Source organism: Coregonus clupeaformis, chromosome 8, assembly GCF_020615455.1.
Source record: "Coregonus clupeaformis isolate EN_2021a chromosome 8, ASM2061545v1, whole genome shotgun sequence".
Taxonomy (NCBI): Eukaryota; Metazoa; Chordata; class Actinopteri; order Salmoniformes; family Salmonidae; genus Coregonus; species Coregonus clupeaformis.
Genome location: NC_059199.1, coordinates 30,527,987 through 30,548,163, shown reverse-complemented (window position 1 = coordinate 30,548,163; position 20,177 = coordinate 30,527,987). Strand labels below are relative to the sequence as shown.

The 20,177-nt window shown below is 42.1% G+C and overlaps 2 protein-coding genes across 2 annotated transcripts; both read left to right on the top strand.

Annotated features, from left to right (window-relative positions):
• Positions 1–9,239, top strand: LOC121572796. Its single transcript, XM_041884828.1, has 8 exons — positions 1–61; positions 259–325; positions 3,245–3,493; positions 6,784–6,966; positions 7,331–7,465; positions 7,774–7,926; positions 8,454–8,579; positions 8,684–9,239. Exons 2-8 carry the CDS (start codon positions 295–297, stop codon positions 8,872–8,874), a joined length of 1,068 nt encoding a protein of 355 aa, XP_041740762.1. The 5' UTR covers positions 1–61; positions 259–294; the 3' UTR covers positions 8,875–9,239.
• Positions 9,240–15,301: 6,062 nt separating this feature from the next.
• Positions 15,302–19,287, top strand: LOC121572797. The gene is made up of 4 exons (XM_045222342.1): positions 15,302–15,613; positions 17,871–18,005; positions 18,314–18,466; positions 18,994–19,287. The coding sequence occupies exons 1-4, from the start codon at positions 15,484–15,486 to the stop codon at positions 19,185–19,187; spliced, it is 612 nt and encodes a 203-aa protein (XP_045078277.1). The 5' UTR covers positions 15,302–15,483; the 3' UTR covers positions 19,188–19,287.
• Positions 19,288–20,177: the final 890 nt, after the last annotated feature.

The following is a 20,177-nucleotide window of genomic DNA, read 5'->3' as shown; positions in this document are numbered from 1 at the left end:
TTGCTCTTTAAAAAACTTGATAGGAACAAGACAACAAGCAAAGAGATTATATATTGTTAATGTAAGTATTTGAACTTTATTATACTTTATTCATGACTGTCATTGTAAATGTACTATTGTTTTTTCCAAGACAGGGACAACTGGTGCATTTGTTTGAAGAAAATAGCTGTTCAATTTAATCTTTTTTAATGGCTTTGTTACTGGTTGCGGAGTAGTCCCTTATAGCTGATAGATAATATATCTGATCACTCCCACTAGCATCAGATATCTGCATCTGTGATATAGTTTATACATATGGACGGTGATCAAGATGAAATCACCCAGGGTAAGTAAGAGATTAAATACCTACTTTTATTTACCTTTGGACAATTTGAGAGGGCCCATTGATCATTTAAAGGCACTAGAAAAAATGTAATGTCAGGTGCAGCTTTGTGGCAATCCCAAAGCAATAGTTGACGCTATAATATACAGTGCTATGAAAAAGTATTTGCCCCCTTTCTAATTTTCTCTACTTTTGCATATTTGTGATACTGAATGTTATCAGATCTTCAACCAAAACCTAATACTCGATAAAGGGAACATACTGTAAGTGGACAAATAACACAACAATAACATATTTATTTCATTTATTTAAACAAAGTTATGCAATACCCAATTCCTCTGTGTGAAAAAGTAATTGCCCCCTTACACTCAATAACTGGTTGTGCCACATATAGCTGCAATGACTCCAACCAAATGCTTCCTGTAGTTGTTGATCAGTCTCTCACATCGCTGTGGAGGAATGTTGGCCCACTCTTCCATGCAGAACTGCTTTAACTCAGTGACGTGTGGGTTTTCAAGCATGAACTGCTTGTTTCAAGTCCTGCCACAACATCTCAATTGGGATTAGGTCTGGACTTTGACTAGGCCATTCCAAAACTTCCAATTTGTTGCTTTTTAGCAATTTTCATGTAGACTTGATTGTGTGTTTTGGATCATTGTCTTGCTGCATGACCCAGCTGCGCTTCAGCTTCAGCTCACAGACGGATGGTCTGACATTCTCCTGTAGAATTATCTGATACAAAGCAGAATTCATGTTTCCTTCTATTAAGGCAAGTTATCCAGGTCCTGAGGCAGCAAAGCATCCCCAAACCATCACACCACCACCATGCTGACCTTTGGTATGATGTTCTTACTGTGGAATGCAGTGTTTGGTTTTCGCCAGGCATAATGGGACCCATCTTGGTTGGAGTCATTGCAGCTAAAGGTGGCACAACCAGTTATTGAGTGTAATGGGGCAATTACTTTTTCACACAGGGGAATTGGGTGTTGCATAACTTTGTTTATAAAATAAATATGTAATTGTTGTGTTATTTGTCCACTTATGTTCCCTTTATCTAATATTAGGTTTTGGTTGAAGATCTGATAACATTCAGTATCACAAATATGCAAAAGTAGAGAAAATTAGAAAGGGGGAAAATACTTTTTCATAGCACTGTATATATAGACACTGCTCAAAAAAATTAAGGGAACACTTAAACAACACAATGTAACTCTAAGTCAATCACACTTCTGTGAAATCAAACTGTCCACCTAGGAAGCAACACTGATTGACAATAAATTTCACATGCTGTTGTGCAAATGTAATAGACAACAGGTGGAAATTATAGGCAATTAGCAAGACACCCCCAATAAAGAAGTGGTTCTGCAGGTGGTGACCACAGACCACTTCTCAGTTCCTATGCTTCCTGGCTGATGTTTTGGTCACTTTTGAATGCTGACGGTGCTTTCACTCTAGTGGTAGCATGTGACGGAGTCTACAACCCACACAAGTAGCTCAGGTAGTGCAGCTCATCCAGGATGGCACATCAATGCGAGCTGTGGCAAGAAGGTTTGCTGTGTCTGTCAGCGTAGTGTCCAGAGCATGGAGGCGCTACCAGGAGACAGGCCAGTACATCAGGAGACGTGGAGGAGGCCGTAGGAGGGCAACAACCCAGCAGCAGGACTGCCACCTCCGCCTTTGTGCAAGGAGGAGCAGGAGGAGCACTGCCAGAGCCCTGCAAAATGACCTCCAGCAGGCCACAAATGTGCATGTGTCTGCTCAAACGGTCAGAAACAGACTCCATGAGGGTGGTATGAGGGCCCGACGTCCACAGGTGGGGGTTGTGCTTACAGCCCAACACCGTGCAGGACGTTTGGCATTTGCCAGAGAACACCAAGATTGGCAAATTGCTCCCTGTGCTCTTCACAGATGAAAGCAGGTTCACACTGAGCACATGTGACAGACGTGACAGAGTCTGGAGACGCCGTGGAGAACGTTCTGCTGCCTGCAACATCCTCCAGCATGACCGGTTTGGCGGTGGGTCAGTCATGGTGTGGGGTGGCATTTCTTTGGGGGGCCGCACAGCCCTCCATGTGCTCGCCAGAGGTAGCCTGACTGCCATTAGGTACTGAGATGAGATCCTCAGACCCCTTGTGAGACCATATGCTGGTGCGGTTGGCCCTGGGTTCCTCCTAATGCAAGACAATGCTAGACCTCATGTGGCTGGAGTGTGTCAGCAGTTCCTGCAAGAGGAAGGCATTGATGCTATGGACCGCCCATTCCCCAGACCTGAATCCAATTGAGCACATCTGGGACATCATGTCTCGCTCCATCCACCAACACCACGTTGCACCACAGACTGTCCAGGAGTTGGCGGATTTAGTCCAGGTCTGGGAGGAGATCCCTCAGGAGACCATCCGCCACCTCATCAGGAGCATGCCCAGGCGTTGTAGGGAGGTCATACAGGCACGTGGAGGCCACACACACTACTGAGCCTCATTTTGACTTGTTTTAAGGACATTACATCAAAGTTGGATCAGCCTGTAGTGTGGTTTTCCACTTTAATTTTGAGGGTGACTCCAAATCCAGACCTCCATGGGTTGATAAATTTGATTTCCATTGATAATTTTTGTGTGATTTTGTTGTCAGCACATTCAACTATGTAAAGAAAAAAGTATTTAATAAGATTATTTCATTCATTCAGATCTAGGATGTGTTGTTTAAGTGTTCTCTTTATTTTTTGAGCAGTATATATATATATATATATATATATATATATATATATATATATATATATATATTTTTTTTTTTTTTTTTTACATATTTGCATTTCTTAAAAAGATACATTTGTTGTAACTTGTGTAAAATACACTTCTCTGAAAAATAAAAATTCCTCTAAGTCTTCCCAAACACTATGTTTTATTTTTCTCATCTGAATCCAAGGTGCTGCGTTTGTGGATAAGCACAGGTGTGAACTCATTATGAGGATCAACATGGTAATGCCCATAGCAGATTACCTGCTTGACAAGGGCATGATACAAGAGGAGGCTTACAATAAAATCCACAAAGAAAAGACCTCCCAGGATCAAATGAGAGATTTGTACGACTGTTGTCGCTCTGGAGGAGCAAAAGTAAAAGCAGCCTTCTACAAGTGTCTGAAAAAATATCAACCACACCTTGTCCAAGAGCTGGGTAAGATCAGTTGTCTGTCTGATGGTGTGTTAAAATGGTCCTCGCAATCTCATATTTACCAGTTGTTGAAATCGTAAATATTAGGCTACATGAATGGGTTACACTGCTTTCGAAGTGAGAGCAAGTACTTTATCTTTGTCTATTTTTATTTTTATTTTTTTTTTAAATGTTTTTAATGTTTTTTGTTTTCTTTTTTTCTTTTTAAATGTATTTTCTTTTTTTAGGGGGTAGATCAGCTTTAATTTTGCAGATAGATTGTAACTTCCATCAATGTAATTGTCTGCATCACTTCCAATCCCACATATGTTTTTTTATCTCGCAAATATTTATATATACATATACATACATACACATGCATATACACATACATATAAATACATATACACACATATATATATACATATCCTTTTTAAAAATGTATTTCCTTTATTCTATAAATGTATTTTATTGCTTTCCAACCCCACCACCCTTTGCCTAATTGGAGTAAACTAGTGAACAACAACGCTTAGGCTTCTACTTCCAGCTTATATATACTATATAAATTTTATGGACACAGTCAATTTTATAATAATTATATTTTGTTTGTTTTTACTCCTGAACTTCCTCTACCCTCAACCTTCTCTGATCATTTTCAGGATGTCCATCCGTTTTGCTTCTATATGCTATATCTTTCTAACTGTGCTTTTCACAAAAGCTCTCAACCTATAACCTATATACAGTTGGGAAAAAAAGTATTTGGTCAGCCACCAATTGTGCAAGTTCTCCCACTTAAAAAGATGAGAGAGGCCTGTAATTTTCATCATAGGTACACGTCAACTATGACAGACAAATTGAGAAAATGTTTTCCAGAAAATCACATTGTAGGATTTTTAATGAATTTATTTGCAAATTATGGTGGAAAATAAGACCTGTAACTTCTTCTTTAAGAGGCTCCTCTGTCCTCCACTCGTTACCTGTATTAATGGCACCTGTTTGAACTTGTTATCAGTATAAAAGACACCTGTCCACAACCTCAAACAGTCACACTCCAAACTCCACTATAGCCAAGACCAAAGAGCTGTCAAAGGACACCAGAAACAAAATTGTAGACCTGCACCAGGCTGGGAAGACTGAATCTGCAATAGGTAAGCAGCTTGGTTTGAAGAAATCAACTGTGGGAGCAATTATTAGGAAATGGAAGACATACAAGACCACTGATAATCTCCCTCGATCTGGGGCTCCACGCAAGATCTCACCCCGTGGGGTCAAAATGATCACAAGAACGGTGAGCAAAAATCCCAGAACCACACGGGGGGACCTAGTGAATGACCTGCAGAGAGCTGGGACTAAAGTAACAAAGCCTACCATCAGTAACACACTACGCCGCCAGGGACTCAAATCCTGCAGTGCCAGACGTGTCCCCCTGCTTAAGCCAGTACATGTCCAGGCCCGTCTGAAGTTTGCTAGAATGCATTTGGATGATCCAGAAGAGGATTGGGAGAATGTCATATGGTCAGATGAAACCAAAATATAACTTTTTGGTAAAAACTCAACTCGTCGTGTTTGGAGGACAAAGAATGCTGAGTTGCATCCAAAGAACACCATACCTACTGTGAAGCATTGGGGTGGAAACATCATGCTTTGGGGCTGTTTTTCTGCAAAGGGACCAGGACGACTGATCCGTGTAAAGGAAAGAATGAATGGGGCCATGTATCGTGAGATTTTGAGTGAAAACCTCCTTCCATCGGCAAGGGCATTGAAGATGAAATGTGGCTGGGTCTTTCAGCATGACAATGATCCCAAACACACCGCCCGGGCAACGAAGTAGTGGCTTCGTAAGAAGCATTTCAAGGTCCTGGAGTGGCCTAGCCAGTCTCCAGATCTCAACCCCATAGAAAATCTTTGGAGGGAGTTGAAAGTCCGTGTTGCCCAGCGACAGCCCCAAAACATCACTGCTCTAGAGGAGATCTGCATGGAGGAATGGGCCAAAATACCAGCAACAGTGTGTGAAAACCTTGTGAAGACTTACAGAAAACGTTTGACCTGTGTCATTGCCAACAAAGGGTATATAACAAAGTATTGAGAAACTTTTGTTATTGACCAAATACTTATTTTCCACCATAATTTGCAAATAAATTCATTAAAAATCCTACAATGTGATTTTCTGGATTTTTTTTCCTCATTTTGTCTGTCATAGTTGACGTGTACCTATGATGAAAATTACAGGCCTCTCTCATCTTTTTAAGTGGGAGAACTTGCACAATTGGTGGCTGACTAAATACTTTTTTTCCCCACTGTACTTATTATGGACACAGTATGCTTTACATTAGTTATCTTGTTGTTATTAGTTGTTGTTAGTTGTTATTAGTCCCATCCTTCAGCTCCATTCAACACCTCCCATCTATCTCTTAACACCATCCATATTGGATTTCTATTTGCCATATATTTTTCAACTGTACTGTGATGTTTCACAAAAGTTCTGAACCCTTCTATTCTCATTGTTTCTACAGATTGTAAATTGAAAATATACATTTTTGTTAAAAGTTTTATTATTTTATTGATCAATTGACTATGACTTTTCAGATCACCCAGTAGTGCTATCTGCAGGGTTAGCTCCAGTAAAATATTGCAATCCTTCAGCCATTCTTGGACCTGTGTCCAAAAACAAGCTACAAATGGACAGTACCAAAACAAATGATCTAATGATTCTCTTCGCAGCAAAATCTGCAGAGCTGGGAAGATTGTATCCCCCATATAAATAACATTCTATTGGTAGCAAGAATTTTGTATAATCATTTAAATTGAAAAATTATACGTTTTCAATTCTGCGTCGTTTTGTGTATCTGTTCATAAACACTATGCCATGGAATCGGTATATCAAAAAACTCTTCCCAACTATTTTGCAATCTATATGGGACGGCTGTAAATCCTTTGGTCCTTAAATTTAAACTGGTATACTTTTTTATTTATCACAATTTTCTTTAACCAATTATGTTCTTTAATGCAGGACCGACAGACAAGTTCCTTACTTTTTCCTGCTTCCACTTTCCTCTTCCATTTTTGCAGTAATGCTGCAATTATTTGGTTGGAATTTTGGGTAGAGAAGACATTTATATATGTTTTTGTTAGCAGCATGTGCGACATAACTCCACCAGTCCTACCTATGATATAATTTACGAAAAACATTTTTTAAATCAATTATCTTTGTCTTGTTGCCAAAGTTACAGATTGTGGCTTTAAATTTGAAGGCTAAATTGGTTTCCCTGCGCCACCTCTCTCACTCTCCTTTTCTATCTTTCTCTGTCTCATAGAGGAGGAATATAATGTTGGGAAAACCTCTTCCAGCCCGACTACAGCTGCTCCTACCAATGTCACATCCACAAGTCAGTGCAATGACGAAACCGTGGCTCTTGCCCCTGCAGCCCTGCATGTTGAGGAGAAAACACTTTCCTCCATTCCAGCTCCAACTGCCTCTGTCAACTCTACTAACATAGGTAGGTCAGATTGACATTGTCACTGTGGAAAATGAGTGCACCTTTAATTAATATATATATACCTTTAACTTTGACTTTAAAGGGTAACTTTCTGGGGTTTTACCGCAATCATAATTGGTTTGTGTTCTAACTTATTTAAAATACAAGCTCTACTTATTTAAAATACAGGTTCTACAGAAAGCCCTATGAAGTAAACTATGTATGGTTTGGGGGTAAAAACGTACTGATTTAAGTATTGATAAGTTATTTTGGGATGTTTATAGAGAAGCGTGGCAAACGTATTCTATGCTTTGTTTACTTCACAGGGCTTTCTGTAGAAAACTATCTCTTTAAGTTGATTGTTTCTGTCCCTTCACTCGCTCAGGACAGGACCATGGTAACAAAACAACCATTGAGACGAGACCAACTACATCTTTGATTTCCAGTTTTAATGCTCCTGCCTGTGCTTCCAGAGCACAGATGAAAACCACTGAAAAGATACCAACATCCATAACTTCAAGTATGTTTAGCCCTGACAATTTTACTAGAACAAAGACCACCACCACCTTTGAGATAACACCATTCTCCTTAAATACAAGTCATTATACACCTGACCATTCTACCAGTACAGTGAAAACCACCATTGAGAAAAAAGCAACATCCTCCATTCCAACTGTAAATGCCACTTCCAGTTACACTATGACACATAAGTCTGATTTTAATGCCTAGATAGATTCCTGTGGGACACACACACAGTACATGTTCAAAATGATACTGGAAGATGATCTTGTGATCTTAGTGAATATTTAATTCTTTCTGACATTTCAGTGAAACGCAGGCCAGAGATTGACATAGATCAGATGCTGGGGGGAGATCTACACAAGAAGCATCAGGATTTCATGACCAACAGCAATCTGTCCACACTAAGAGGGCGTGGCCTGTCAGGAAGTCATACTTTTCTCTCCACTGATCCCATTGACTGTAAGTACAACATTCAATAGTTAACCTTGGATATATGCAAAACTTTTTTTGAGTATGTTCTCTATTGTTTTATGTATGTGTCAAAGTTGTCAAATTAAATAAACGTTATTTTCCCATATTTCAGCCCTCCTCGATCAAACAACAGGAAATTGTGTAGTGGAGCATGTGTAGCATACGTTTCAACTAGGTGTAGGTCTACTTTTGCACAAAACACTAAGCCAGTAGCCAATAACTTTTAGACAATATGAGCAGAGAACCTTACAGGCAATGTTATTATGGGCTCTCTCTGACGTCCCCAAGTGACGTTGAGGGTGTCGAAATACTCCTAAATCGTGAGCCATCTTCGATTGAAATAATGGTGACAACGTTAGACTTACAGATAATACAGGCATTATTATCTGTAAGTCTAACGTTGTCACCATTATTTCAATCGAAGATGGTTCACGCACACACAGTACATGTTCAAAATGCTATTGGAAGATGATCTTGCAATCTTAGTGAATATTCTATTCCTTCTGACATTTCAGTGAATGACAGACCAGAGATTGGCATAGATCAGATGCTGGGGGGAGATCTACACAGCAATCTATCCACACTAAGAGGGCGTGGCCTGTCAAGAAGTCATAATCTTCTCTCCACTGATCCAATCGACTGTAAGTACAACATTCAACAGTTAACCTTTTTAGTATGTTCTCTATTGTTTTATGTATGTGTCAAAATTGTCAAATAAAATAAACTTAATTTTCCCATATTTCAGCCCTCCTCAATCAAACAACACGAAATCGTGTAATGGAGCATCAGAGCTTGATGACCAGCAACATCTTCCATGACACTGAAAGTCATTCAATGCAATCACTGTGTTTACCTCAGTCTACTCCAGGAAGTCTGCCATCGTTACCCAAAAGGATATCATCATTTTTTAGGAAGGGTTGGGGGGATTTCCACTAACCTCTCTACTCTTTCCATTACCAATAAGTTTAATTCACTTACATTCTCCTTGTTGGAGAACTGTGCATTGAACTTACTACTATTATTAGAAATAATAGCTCATTTGAAAAGTAATGTGTTGGTTATTTCCATTGCAGTTTTATTAAAGTATAATTCTACAAGATTTATACAGCTTCCTATCAGCCTTTGAAAATGATGATGTAATATACTTCTATGCTGTAGGGACCTGCCTGTTGTTTTAAGGTGGCATATAGCCAGTCAAAATAAAATATCTGTTCAAAGCCATGCTTCATTGTAACAATAAAGTGCTATATGCACGTTCATAATTATTCCATGTATTCTGTATAACATTTTTATTAAAGGGATTAGACAAATGCATTTTGTTTATGTGTTTAAAGGATCAAAAGCTGGGGGGAGGGGATTGTTTTATTTTCAGACTAGTGGGATCTGAGCATGTTTCAAGGGTATAGCTAGATATTCAGTGAGTGAGCAATTGTTCTATTACTGTAAAAGCTATTGGTTGCTAAATCCTGAGAAAATAAGGACCATGTAAAAAACTGTTGGTCACTAAACCTGTCTAGAAGGACCACGTAAAAACAGTTGGCTGGTATGCCCTCACTCATCTGAGCGGTCGGCTGTGAATGCCCTCACCTACTATATACTTAAAACTGATTGGTTTGGTTCTGTCTTCTATAGTGCTGTCCGGTTAGAACATGATGTTGAGGCCCATCAATGTACTCTTGATAGTCACCACCAGACAGGAACAGCTGTTTCTATTTGAGAATGTTAATATGATTTTTATAATCTGAATGACTTGGAATCTTATTGTTGTGGTTATTTCGATACACGCACAACATTCAGACATTCATGTTACTGTCGACAATAAAATGTCCTCAGTCTTTTCCATTCGGACTACGGTAACGCTCTGCCTGAGTTGGTGGGAGCATTGTCCAGATGCGCATTTCCAAGCCCTCTGATTGGTTGCGAATGGCAGGGCTATCATGGGTGAGAGATAACTTAAGTAGGCTGAGCAGCCAAAGGAACGGGACTTAAGGGAAACTGAAGGGACTGTGAGGGGAAGTTAGGTAGAGAGGAAATGAGGAAAGGAGAAGGACAGCCTTTATACAGCGATCCTAATATTTCTTATGGAAGTATTAACATCCACGAAAAGGCCTCTAACCTAAATGGCACAGTCTCTAATGGGGGCCACAGTATTTAAAGGGCAGAAATCTCTGAAAAGCCGCAGTCCTCGAGAGGAAGCTTATTTCTAGCATGCCTTATCTTACCCGGCAGGGTAGGTACATAGATACGAGGAGACATTCCTGGGCCACCACATGGGGGAGGGCCCTCTAACTCAGCTGGTGCAGGGCAGATGGGCTACATTCTTAGACGCTGAGTGCAATACATGGCTGAAGCAGGTGGCTCGCCTACTTTGTTTTATTTTTATTTTTTTTATTTAACCTTTATTTAACCAGGTAAACCAGTTGAGAACAAGTTCTCATTTACAACTGCGACCTGGCCAAGATAAAGCAAAGCAGTGCGATAAAAACAACAACACTGCGGCGGAGGAATGTGGCATGCCGGCCACAACTGTCGTTGGCAGCTCACTGTCTGCGGCTGAGGCTGGTGACTCTTTCACCACTACTGAAAGTGATGACTCCCAAAGTGGAGCATGTGGGGATCCCTGGGCGAGGATCATCAGGGATCTGGAGACAGTGGCCGGCTGGGCCCCAGAGACGAGGTCAGGTGGTCTCCCACGTGGGAAGGGCTGAGGGTCATCCAAGGCAGGAGGCGGGCGGCCCCCCAGAACTAGAGACAGCAGGTCTGCCAGGTCAGGGTGGTTCCCCCAGGTCAGGGAGCTGAGGGCCTAGCAGGGCAGGGGACTTGGAACCCACTACTAAATCTGAGGACTTCAAGCCAGGTAGGGTGGGAGGCTGCAAACGCTGGACCTGACAGGGAAACTGACTCTGGACCTGACAAGGAGAACGACTCTGAACCTGACAGGGAGAATGACTCTGGACCTGCCAGGGAGAACGACTCTGGATCTGACAGGGAGAACGACTTTGGACCTGCCAGTGTAACTGACACTGGACCTGACAGGGAAACTGACTCTGGATCTGACAGGGAGAACAACTTTGGACCTGCCAGTGTAACTGACTCTGGAAATGACAGGGAAACTGACTCCTTTGAGCCTAGCGGGGAAGGAGCCTGATGACCCACCTGGGCTAGGGACTGAGGGCAGACAAATGCTGGAAACAACAGACCTAGTGCAGCTGGATACCAATGACCAAGTGCTAGGGACTGGGGGCAGACGAGGGCTGAGGACTGAGAATCTAACACAGGTAACGTGTGGCTTAGCATGGCAGGAGGCTCAAGCCTGGTGAGCTAAGGAGCTGTGGGCTGACTATGTCTGGAGACTGCGAGCCAAGTACAATTAACTTTGGGCCTAGCAGGGCAGGAGGCTCCAAACCTGGTGGGCTAGGCAACTGCCTACCAACTAAGGCAGGAGGCTGCGATCTGAGCAGGTCAAAAGACTGCAGACCTGCAGACGGGGCAGCTAACTTAGAGCCTAGCATGGCAGGGGGCTCTAAGCCTTGCGGGCTAGGACGCTGCGTACCCAATAAGGAGGGGGTCTGCAGTCCATGAAGGGCAGGATACACTAGACCTACTTGAGGGTCAGGACATACTTGCCCTACTGGGATGGCATGGAACTCTAAACCTGACCCTACCAGGAAGGAGGGGAACTCTGACCCTACTGGGAAGGAAGGGAACTCTGACCCTACTGGGAAGGAAGGGAACTCTAAACCTACAATAGAGGCAGGATACACTGGACCTACTTGAGGGGCAGGACACTCAAAGCCTGGACACAGGTAGGCCCAAAACTCTACCGGGTAGGAAGGGAATTGTAACCCTACCGGGAAGGAAGGGAACTCTGACCCTACCAGGAAGGAAAGGAACTAGACAACTAGGTTAGGAGAGACATCAGAGGTGACTTCTGGTGGGTCACCCGGGGTGATATCTGGCAGGTTCCCTGAGGCGAGGTCTGGCGGTAGCAGGACTCTCGGGCAGGAACTTTCATGGTGCTAGCAGGTGGGCCAGCAGGGACCGGCAGGTCCCACCAGGCTGTGACTGGAGATGCCCCAACGTCTGGACTGTATTTGACCTCTGCAGTAGCTGCAGGCTGTGGCTCCATCCAAGGAGCGGGCAACAAATTCAGCGTGGGCTAGAGCTCTTGGCCAGGAGCAGTGAGGGGCTCTTGAGGGAAAGCAGGTGGAGTATTGTGGCTGAAGGTTACAGAGTAGCAGACAGTCGAACCTCAGGCACCCGAGCGTCTGCCTCAACTAGCAGGGGATCCCCACTGGGAGGAGAGAATGACTCCATACGGCAACCAGAACAGACCCCCACGGCAGCAGCTGGCTGTGGCTCCACGACTGGAGCGGATCTGCTTAACTGTGGCTAGTCAAGGAGCTGGCTAAGGAAACGGGAAAGGGGGATACCTAGTCAGTTGTACAACTGAATGCATTCAACTGAAATGTGTCTTCCGCATTTAACACAACCCCTCTGAATCAGAGAGGTGCGGGGGGCTGCCTTAATCCACATCCACGCCCTTGCTCATGGGCAGAACGACAGATTTTTACCTTGTCAGGTAACCTGTGGTTATTGGCCCAACGTTCCTACCCACCAGGCTACCTGCCGAGGGTGCAGACCTTGGGCTGTGCACTCTGTAGTTGTCTTCATCTGCTTGGGAGCTAGGCCGCTCTGGGGAGCAGAAGTGGACCCGACGCTCCCGTGCCTTTGGCTGGGGCGGCCTAGAGGGACATCGGTCGGGAGAGCGGCTGGAACACCTCGGGAAGAGGTGGCGCTCCCGACACTCTGGCAGATACGACGTAGGCTCCAGCCTGGGGGGTGACGTAAGCCAGACAACTCAAAAAAAGATAAGTGCATCCAAATCACAGCCATATCATTGCTCTTTAAAAAAACTGGAAAGGAACAAGATAACAAGCAAAGAGATTATATATTGTTCATGTATGTATTTGAACTGTATTATACTTTAATCATGACTGTCATTGTAAATGTACTATTGTTTTTTCCAAGACAGGGACAACTGGTGCATTTGTTTGAAGAAAATAGTTGTTCAATTTAATCTACTTTCTGTATTTTTTAATGGCTTTGTTATAAGGTACTGAGTAGTACCTTATAGCTGATAGATAATGTATCTGATCACTCACACTAGTATCGGATCTCTGCATCTGTAATATACAGTGAGGGAAAAAAGTAATTGATCCCCTGCTGATATTGTACGTTTGCCCACTGACAAAGAAATGATCAGTCTATAATTTTAATGGTAGGTTTATTTGAACAGTGAGAGACAGAATAACAGCAACAAAAAATCCAGAAAAATACATGTCAAACATTTTATAAATTTATTTGCATTTTAATGAGAGAAATAAGTATTTGACCCCTCTGCAAAACATGACTTAGTACTCTTGTTGGCAATCACAGAGGTCAGACGTTTCTTGTAGTTGGCCACCAGGTTTGCACACATCTCAGGAGGGATTTTGTCCCACTCCTCTTTGCAGATCTTCTCCAAGTCATTAAGGTTTCGAGGCTGACGTTTGGCAACTCGAACCTTCAGCTCCCTCCACAGATTTTCTATGGGATTAAGGTCTGGAGACTGGCTAGGCCACTCCAGGACCTTAATGTGCTTCTTCTTGAGCCACTCCTTTGTTGCCTTGGCCGTGTGTTTTGGGTCATTGTCATGCTGGAATACCCATCCACGACCCATTTTCAATGCCCTGGCTGAGGGAAGGAGGTTCTCACCCAAGATTTGACGGTACATGGCGCCGTCCATCATCCCTTTGATGCGGTGAAGTTGTCCTGTCCCCTTAGCAGAAAAACACCCCCAAAGCATAATGTTTCCACCTCCATGTTTGACGGTGGGGATGGTGTTCTTGGGGTCATAGGCAGCATTCCTCCTCCTCCAAACACGGCGAGTTGAGTTGATGCCAAAGAGCTCCATTTTGGTCTCATCTGACCACAACACTTTCACCCAGTTCTCCTCTGAATCATTCAGATGTTCATTGGCATACTTCAGACAGGCATATATATGTGCTTTCTTGAGCAGCGGGACCTTGCGGGCGCTGCAGGATTTCAGTCCTTCACGGCGTAGTGTGTCACCAATTGTTTTCTTGGTGACTATGGTCCCAGCTGCCTTGAGATCATTGTCAAGATCCTCCCGTGTAGTTCTGGGCTGATTCCTTACCGTTCTCATGATCATTGCAACTCCATGAGGTGAGATCTTGCATGGAGCCCCAGGCCGAGGAAGATTGAGTTATTTTGTGTTTCTTTCATTTGCGAATAATCGCACCAACTGTTGTCAACTTCTCACCAAGCTGCTTGGCGATGGTCTTGTAGCCCATTCCAGCCTTGTGTAGGTCTACAATCTTGTCCCTGACATCCTTGGAGAGCCCTTTGGTCTTGGCCATGGTGGAGAGTTTGGAATCTGATTGATTGATTGCTTCTGTGGAGAGGTGTCTTTTATACAGGTAACAAACTGAGATTAGGAGCACTCCCTTTAAGAGTGTGCTCCTAATCTCAGCTCGTTACTTGTATAAAAGACACCTGGGTGCCAGAAATCTTTCTGATTGAGAGGGGGTCAAATACTTATTTCCCTCATTAAAATGCAAATCAATTTATAACATTTTTGACATGCGTTTTTCTGCATTTTTTTGTTGTTATTCTGTCTCTCACTGTTCAAATAAACCTACCATTAAAATTATAGACTGATCATTTCTTTGTCAGTGGGCAAACGTACAAAATCAGCAGGGGATCAAATACTTTTTTCCCTCACTGTAGTTTATAAATATAGACAGTGATCAAGATGAAATCACCCAGGGTAAGTAAGAGATGAAATACCTACTTTTATTTACCTTTGGACAATTTGAGAGGGCCCATTCGTCTTATACAGATACTAGAAAAATGTTGAGGTGAGGTGCAGTTTTGTGGCAATCCCAAAGTTAAGACTAAAATATTACTATTTTTTAAATATTTTGTTTTACATATTTGCATTTCTTAAAAATATATATTTGTTGTAACTTGTGAAAAATACACTTCTCTGAAAAAGAAAATTCCTCTAAGTCTTCCCAAACACTTTCTTTTCCTTATCTGAATCCAAGGTGCTGCGTTTGTGGATCAGCACAGGTGTGAACTCATTATGAGGATCAACAGGTTAATGCCTATAGCAGATTACCTGCTTGACAAGGGCATGATACAACAGGAGGCTTACAATAAAATCCACAAAGAAAATACCTCCCAGGATCAAATGAGAGATTTGTACGACTGTTGTCGCTCTGGAGGAGCAAAAGTAAAAGCAGCCTTCTACAAGTGTCTCAAAAAATATCAACCACACCTTGTCCAAGAGCTGGGTGAGATCAGTTGTCTGTCTGATGGTGTGTTAAAACGGTCCTCGCAATCTCATTTGTACTAGTTGGTGAAGTCGTAAATATTAGGCTACATGAATGGGTTAAAGTGCTTTCAAAGTGAGAGCAAGTACTTTATCTTTGTCTTGTTGCCAAAGTTACAGATTGTGGCTTTAAATTTGAAAGCTAAATGTGTTTCCCTGCCCCATCGCCCTCGCTCTCCTATTCTATCTTTCTCTGTCTCGTACAGGAGGAATATAATGTTGGGAAAACCTCTTCCAGCCCGACTACAGCTGCTCCTACCAATGTCACATCCACAAGTCAGTGCAAAGACAAAACCGTGGCTCTTGCACCTGCAGCCCTGCATGTTGAGGAGAAAGATGTTGAGGAAAAAACACATTCCTCCATTCAAGCTCTAACTGCCTCTGTCTACACCTTTAATTAATATACAGTCATGTCCATAAATATTTGGACATTGACCAAGTTATTCTTATTTTAGCTGTCTACCACAGCATATTGGAGTTGAAATTAAATAATGAATATGAGCAGAAAGTGCAGACTTTCAGCTTTAGTTTGAGGGTCTTTACATCCAAATCGGGTGAACGGTGTAGGAATTACAGCACTTTTTATATGTGGTCCCCCCCTTTTTAAGGAACCAAAAGTAATTGGACAATTGGCTGCTCAGCTGTTCCATGGCCAGGTGTGTGTTAGTCCCTCATTAGTTCATTTACAAGTGAGCAGATAAAATATCTAGAGTTGATTTCAAGTGTGGCATTTGCATTTGGAATATGTTGCTGTTAACCCTCAATATGAAGTCCTAATAGCTGTTACTGCCAGTGATGCAAGCCATCATTAGGCTGAAAAATCAAAACAAACCCATCAGAGAGATAGCAAAAACATTATGTGTGGCCAAATCAACTATTTGGTACATTCTTAAAAAGAAAGAATGCACTGGTGAGCTCAGGAACACCAAAAGGCCCGGAAGACCACGGAAAACAACTGTGGTGGATGACAGAATGATTATTTAAACCCTTCACAACAGCTGTTCATATCAAGAACACCCTCCAGGAGGTAGGCATATCTGTGTCAAAGTCAACAATCAGGAGAAGACTTCACCAGAGTAAATACAGAGGGTTTACCACAAGATGTAAACCATTGGTAAGCCTCAAAAACAGGAAGACCAGATTTGCCAAAAAAACATCTAAAAAAGCCTGTACAGTTCTGGATCAACATCCTATGGACAGATGAGACAAAGATCAACTTGTACCAGAATGATGGGAAGAGTATGGAGAAGGGAAAGAACTGCTGATGATCCGAAGCATACCACCTCATCTGTGAAGCATGGTGGAGGTAGTGTTATGGCGTGGGCATATATGGCTGCCAATGGAACTGGTTCCCTTGTATAAATTGATGATGTGACTGCTGACAAAAGCAGCAGGATGAATTCTGAAGTGTTTAGGGCTATATTATCTGCTCAGATTCAGCCAAATGCTTCAAAACTCATTGGACGGCGTTTCACAGTGCAGATGGACAATGACCCGAAGCATACTGCAAAAGCAACCCAATACTTTTTTAAGGCAAAGAAGTGGAATGTTCTGCAATGGCCAAGTCAATCACATGACCTGAATCCAATTGAGCATGATTTTCATTTGCTGAAGGCAAAACGCCCCAAGAACAAGCAGGAACTGAAGACAGCTGCAGTAAAGGCAGAGCATCACCAGGGAAGAAACCCAGCATCTGGTGATGTCTATGGGTTCCAGACTTCAGGCAGTAATTGACTGCAAAGGATTTGCAACCAAGTATTAAAACTCACAATTAAATGTATGATTATGTTAGTTTGTCCAATTACTTTTGAGCCCCTAAAATTGGGGGGCTATGTATAAAAATGGTTGTAATTCCTACACGGTTCATCCAATAATTCTGACAAAAGCCTTAAATTAAAGATGAAACTCTACACTTAAAGCACATCTTGATTGTTTCCTTTCAAATCCATTGTGGTGGCGTACAGAGCCAAAATGATGCAAATTGTGTCACTGTCCAAAAACTTATGGACCTGACTGTATATACCTTTAACTACGACTTAAAGGGGTAGCTTTCTGGGTTTTTACCGCAATCCTAATTGGTTTGTGTTCTAACTTATTTAAAATACAAGCTCTACTTATTTAAAATACAGGTTCTACAGAAAGCCCTATGAAGTAAACTATGTATGGATTGGGATTAAAAACGTACACTTAGAATGGGAGTAAAAACGTACACTTAGAATGGGAGTAAAAACGTACACTTAGAATTGGAGTAAAAACGTACACTTAGAATGGGAGTAAAAACGTACACTTAGAATGGGAGTAAAAACTTAGACTAAAACTCTTTGGGAAAAGTTATTTTCCATAAATGTAGACAAACACAGATCTTCTGGAGTGATATTGTGTCAATATAAGTCTGATTTAAGTATTGATAAGGTATTTTGGGATGTTTTTAGAGAAGCGTGGCAAACGTATTCTATGCTTTGTTTACTTCACAGGGCTTTCTGTAGAAAACTATCTCTTTAAGTTGATTGTTTCTGTCCCTTCACTCGCTCAGGACAGGACCGTGGTAACAAAACAACCATTGAGACGAGACCAACTACATCTTCGATTTCCAGTTTTAATGCTCCTGCCTGTGCTTCCAGAGCACAGATTAAAACCACTGAAAAGATACCAGCATCCATAACTTCAAGTATGTTTAGCCCTGACAATTCTACTACAACAAAGACCACCACCACCTTTGAGATAACACCATTCTCCTCAATTACAAGTCATTATACACCTGACCATTCTACCAGTACAGTGAAAAGCACCATTGAGAAAAGAGCAACAACCTCCATTCCAACTGTAAATGCCACTTCCAGTTACACCATGACACATAAGTCTGATTTTAACGCCTAGTTAGATTCCTGTGGGACACACACACAGTACATGTTCAAAATGCTATTGGAAGATGATCTTGTGATCTTAGTGAATATTTAATTCTTTCTGACATTTCAGTGAAACGCAGGCCAGAGATTGACATAGATCAGATGCTGGGGGGAGATCTACACAAAAAGCATCAGGATTTCATGACCAACAGCAATCTGTCCACACTAAGAGGGCGTGGCCTGTCAGGAAGTCATACTTTTCTCTCCACTGATCCAATTGACTGTAAGTACAACATTCAATAGTTAACCTTGGATATATGCAAAACTTTTTTTGAGAATGTTCTCTATTGTTTTATGTATGTGTCAAAGTTGTCAAATTAAATAAACGTTATTTTCCCATATTTCAGCCCTCCTCGATCAAACAACAGGAAATTGTGTAGTGGAGCATGTGTAGCATACGTTTCAACTAGGTGTAGGTCTACTTTTGCACAAAACACTAAGCCAGTAGCCAATAACTTTTAGAGATTATGAGCAGAGAACCTTACAGGCAATGTTATTATGGGCTCTCTCTGATGTCCCCAAGTGACGTTGAGGGTGTCGAAATACTCCTAAATCGTGAGCCATCTTCGATTGAAATAATGGTGACAACGTTAGACTTACAGATAATACAGGCATTATTATCTGTAAGTCTAACGTTGTCACCATTATTTCAAATGAAGATGGCTCACAAACACACAGTACATGTTCAAAATGCTATTGGAAGATGATCTTGTGATCTTAGTGAATATTATTTTCCTTCTGACATTTCAGTGAATGGCAGGCCAGAGATTGGCATAGATCAGGTGCTGGGGGGAGATCTACACAGCAATCTATCCACACTAAGAGGGCGTGGCCTGTCAAGAAGTCATAATCTTCTCTCCACTGATCCAATTGACTGTAAGTACAACATTCAACAGTTAACCTTTTTAGTATGTTCTCCATTGTTTTATGCATGTGTCAAATAAAATAAACTTAATTTTCCCATATTTCAGCCCTCCTCAATCAAACAACAGGAAATTGTGTAATGGAGCATCAGTGCTTGATGACCAGCAACATTTTACATATTCTTATCCAGAGTGACTTACAGGAGCAATTAGGGTTAAGTGCCTTGCTCCAGGGCACATTGGCAGATTTTTCACCTAGTCGACTTGGGGATTAGAACCAGCGTCCTTTCGGTTACTGGCACAACGCTCTTAACCACTAAGCTACCTACCGCCATCTTCCTGACATTGAAAGTCATTCAATGCAATCACTGTGTTTACCTCACTCTACTCCAAGAAGTCTGCCAAGATTTCCCACAGGGAGATCACATTTTTTTAGGAAGGGTTGGGGGGATTTCCACTAACCTCTCTACTCTTTCCATTACCAATAAGTTTCATTCACTTACATTCCACTTGTTGGAGAACTGTTGTCATGTATGACGATTATGACTAGTCTTGAGGGACAAAGAAGAACTGTTTATCTTAAGTTTGAATGTAGCAGTTGGAGGGTGACGCCCCAGGGGAGACTGGTGATTGGCCAGAAGAGGGAGCCACCCATCTTTTTGCATTGTTTATAAGTAAGGGGCTAGACAAAGAGAGGCAGAACGGCCATTGCAATCTGGGACGCCGTTCTCCAGACACCGCGGGTCTGTAACTTATGCTGTAACCTTGTGATATTAATAAAAGCCTCTAATCATTGTGCAGCCTAAGCGGACTCTTTGTTGACAGCAATAATTGCCACCATTCACCCGATACGACAAATGGCGCCCAACGTGGGGCTGGTCTGCATCTCTCCTTTGCTCATTCGTAGCCGCCAGGCTAACTCAAGCTAACTCGGTCTGAAGTCATGACCGGACAAGGGTGAGTGTTCCTCACAGCTTGGTTTGGATACTGCGTGTGTACACTGGAGGGGTGTACCAGAAATGTGCCTCATGTGGCGTTATTGCTGTCGACTAGGAGGCTGCCTAAAATGTT

What these genes read in the sequence shown, in the direction of transcription:
- LOC121572796 (XM_041884828.1), top strand. Translation starts at nt 295, where the DNA reads ATGGACGGTGATCAAGATGAAATCACCCAGG. An exon ending in TCAAGATGAAATCACCCAGG is followed by an intron (nt 326 to 3,244) that starts GTAAGTAAGAGA and finishes TCTGAATCCAAG; the next exon opens with GTGCTGCGTTTGTGGATAAG. An exon ending in CTCCACTGATCCCATTGACT is followed by an intron (nt 7,927 to 8,453) that starts GTAAGTACAACA and finishes CTGACATTTCAG; the next exon opens with TGAATGACAGACCAGAGATT.
- LOC121572797 (XM_045222342.1), top strand. Translation starts at nt 15,484, where the DNA reads ATGTGTTTCCCTGCCCCATCGCCCTCGCTCTCCTATTCTATCTTTCTC. An exon ending in TACCAATGTCACATCCACAA is followed by an intron (nt 15,614 to 17,870) that starts GTCAGTGCAAAG and finishes TCACTCGCTCAG; the next exon opens with GACAGGACCGTGGTAACAAA. An exon ending in CTCCACTGATCCAATTGACT is followed by an intron (nt 18,467 to 18,993) that starts GTAAGTACAACA and finishes CTGACATTTCAG; the next exon opens with TGAATGGCAGGCCAGAGATT.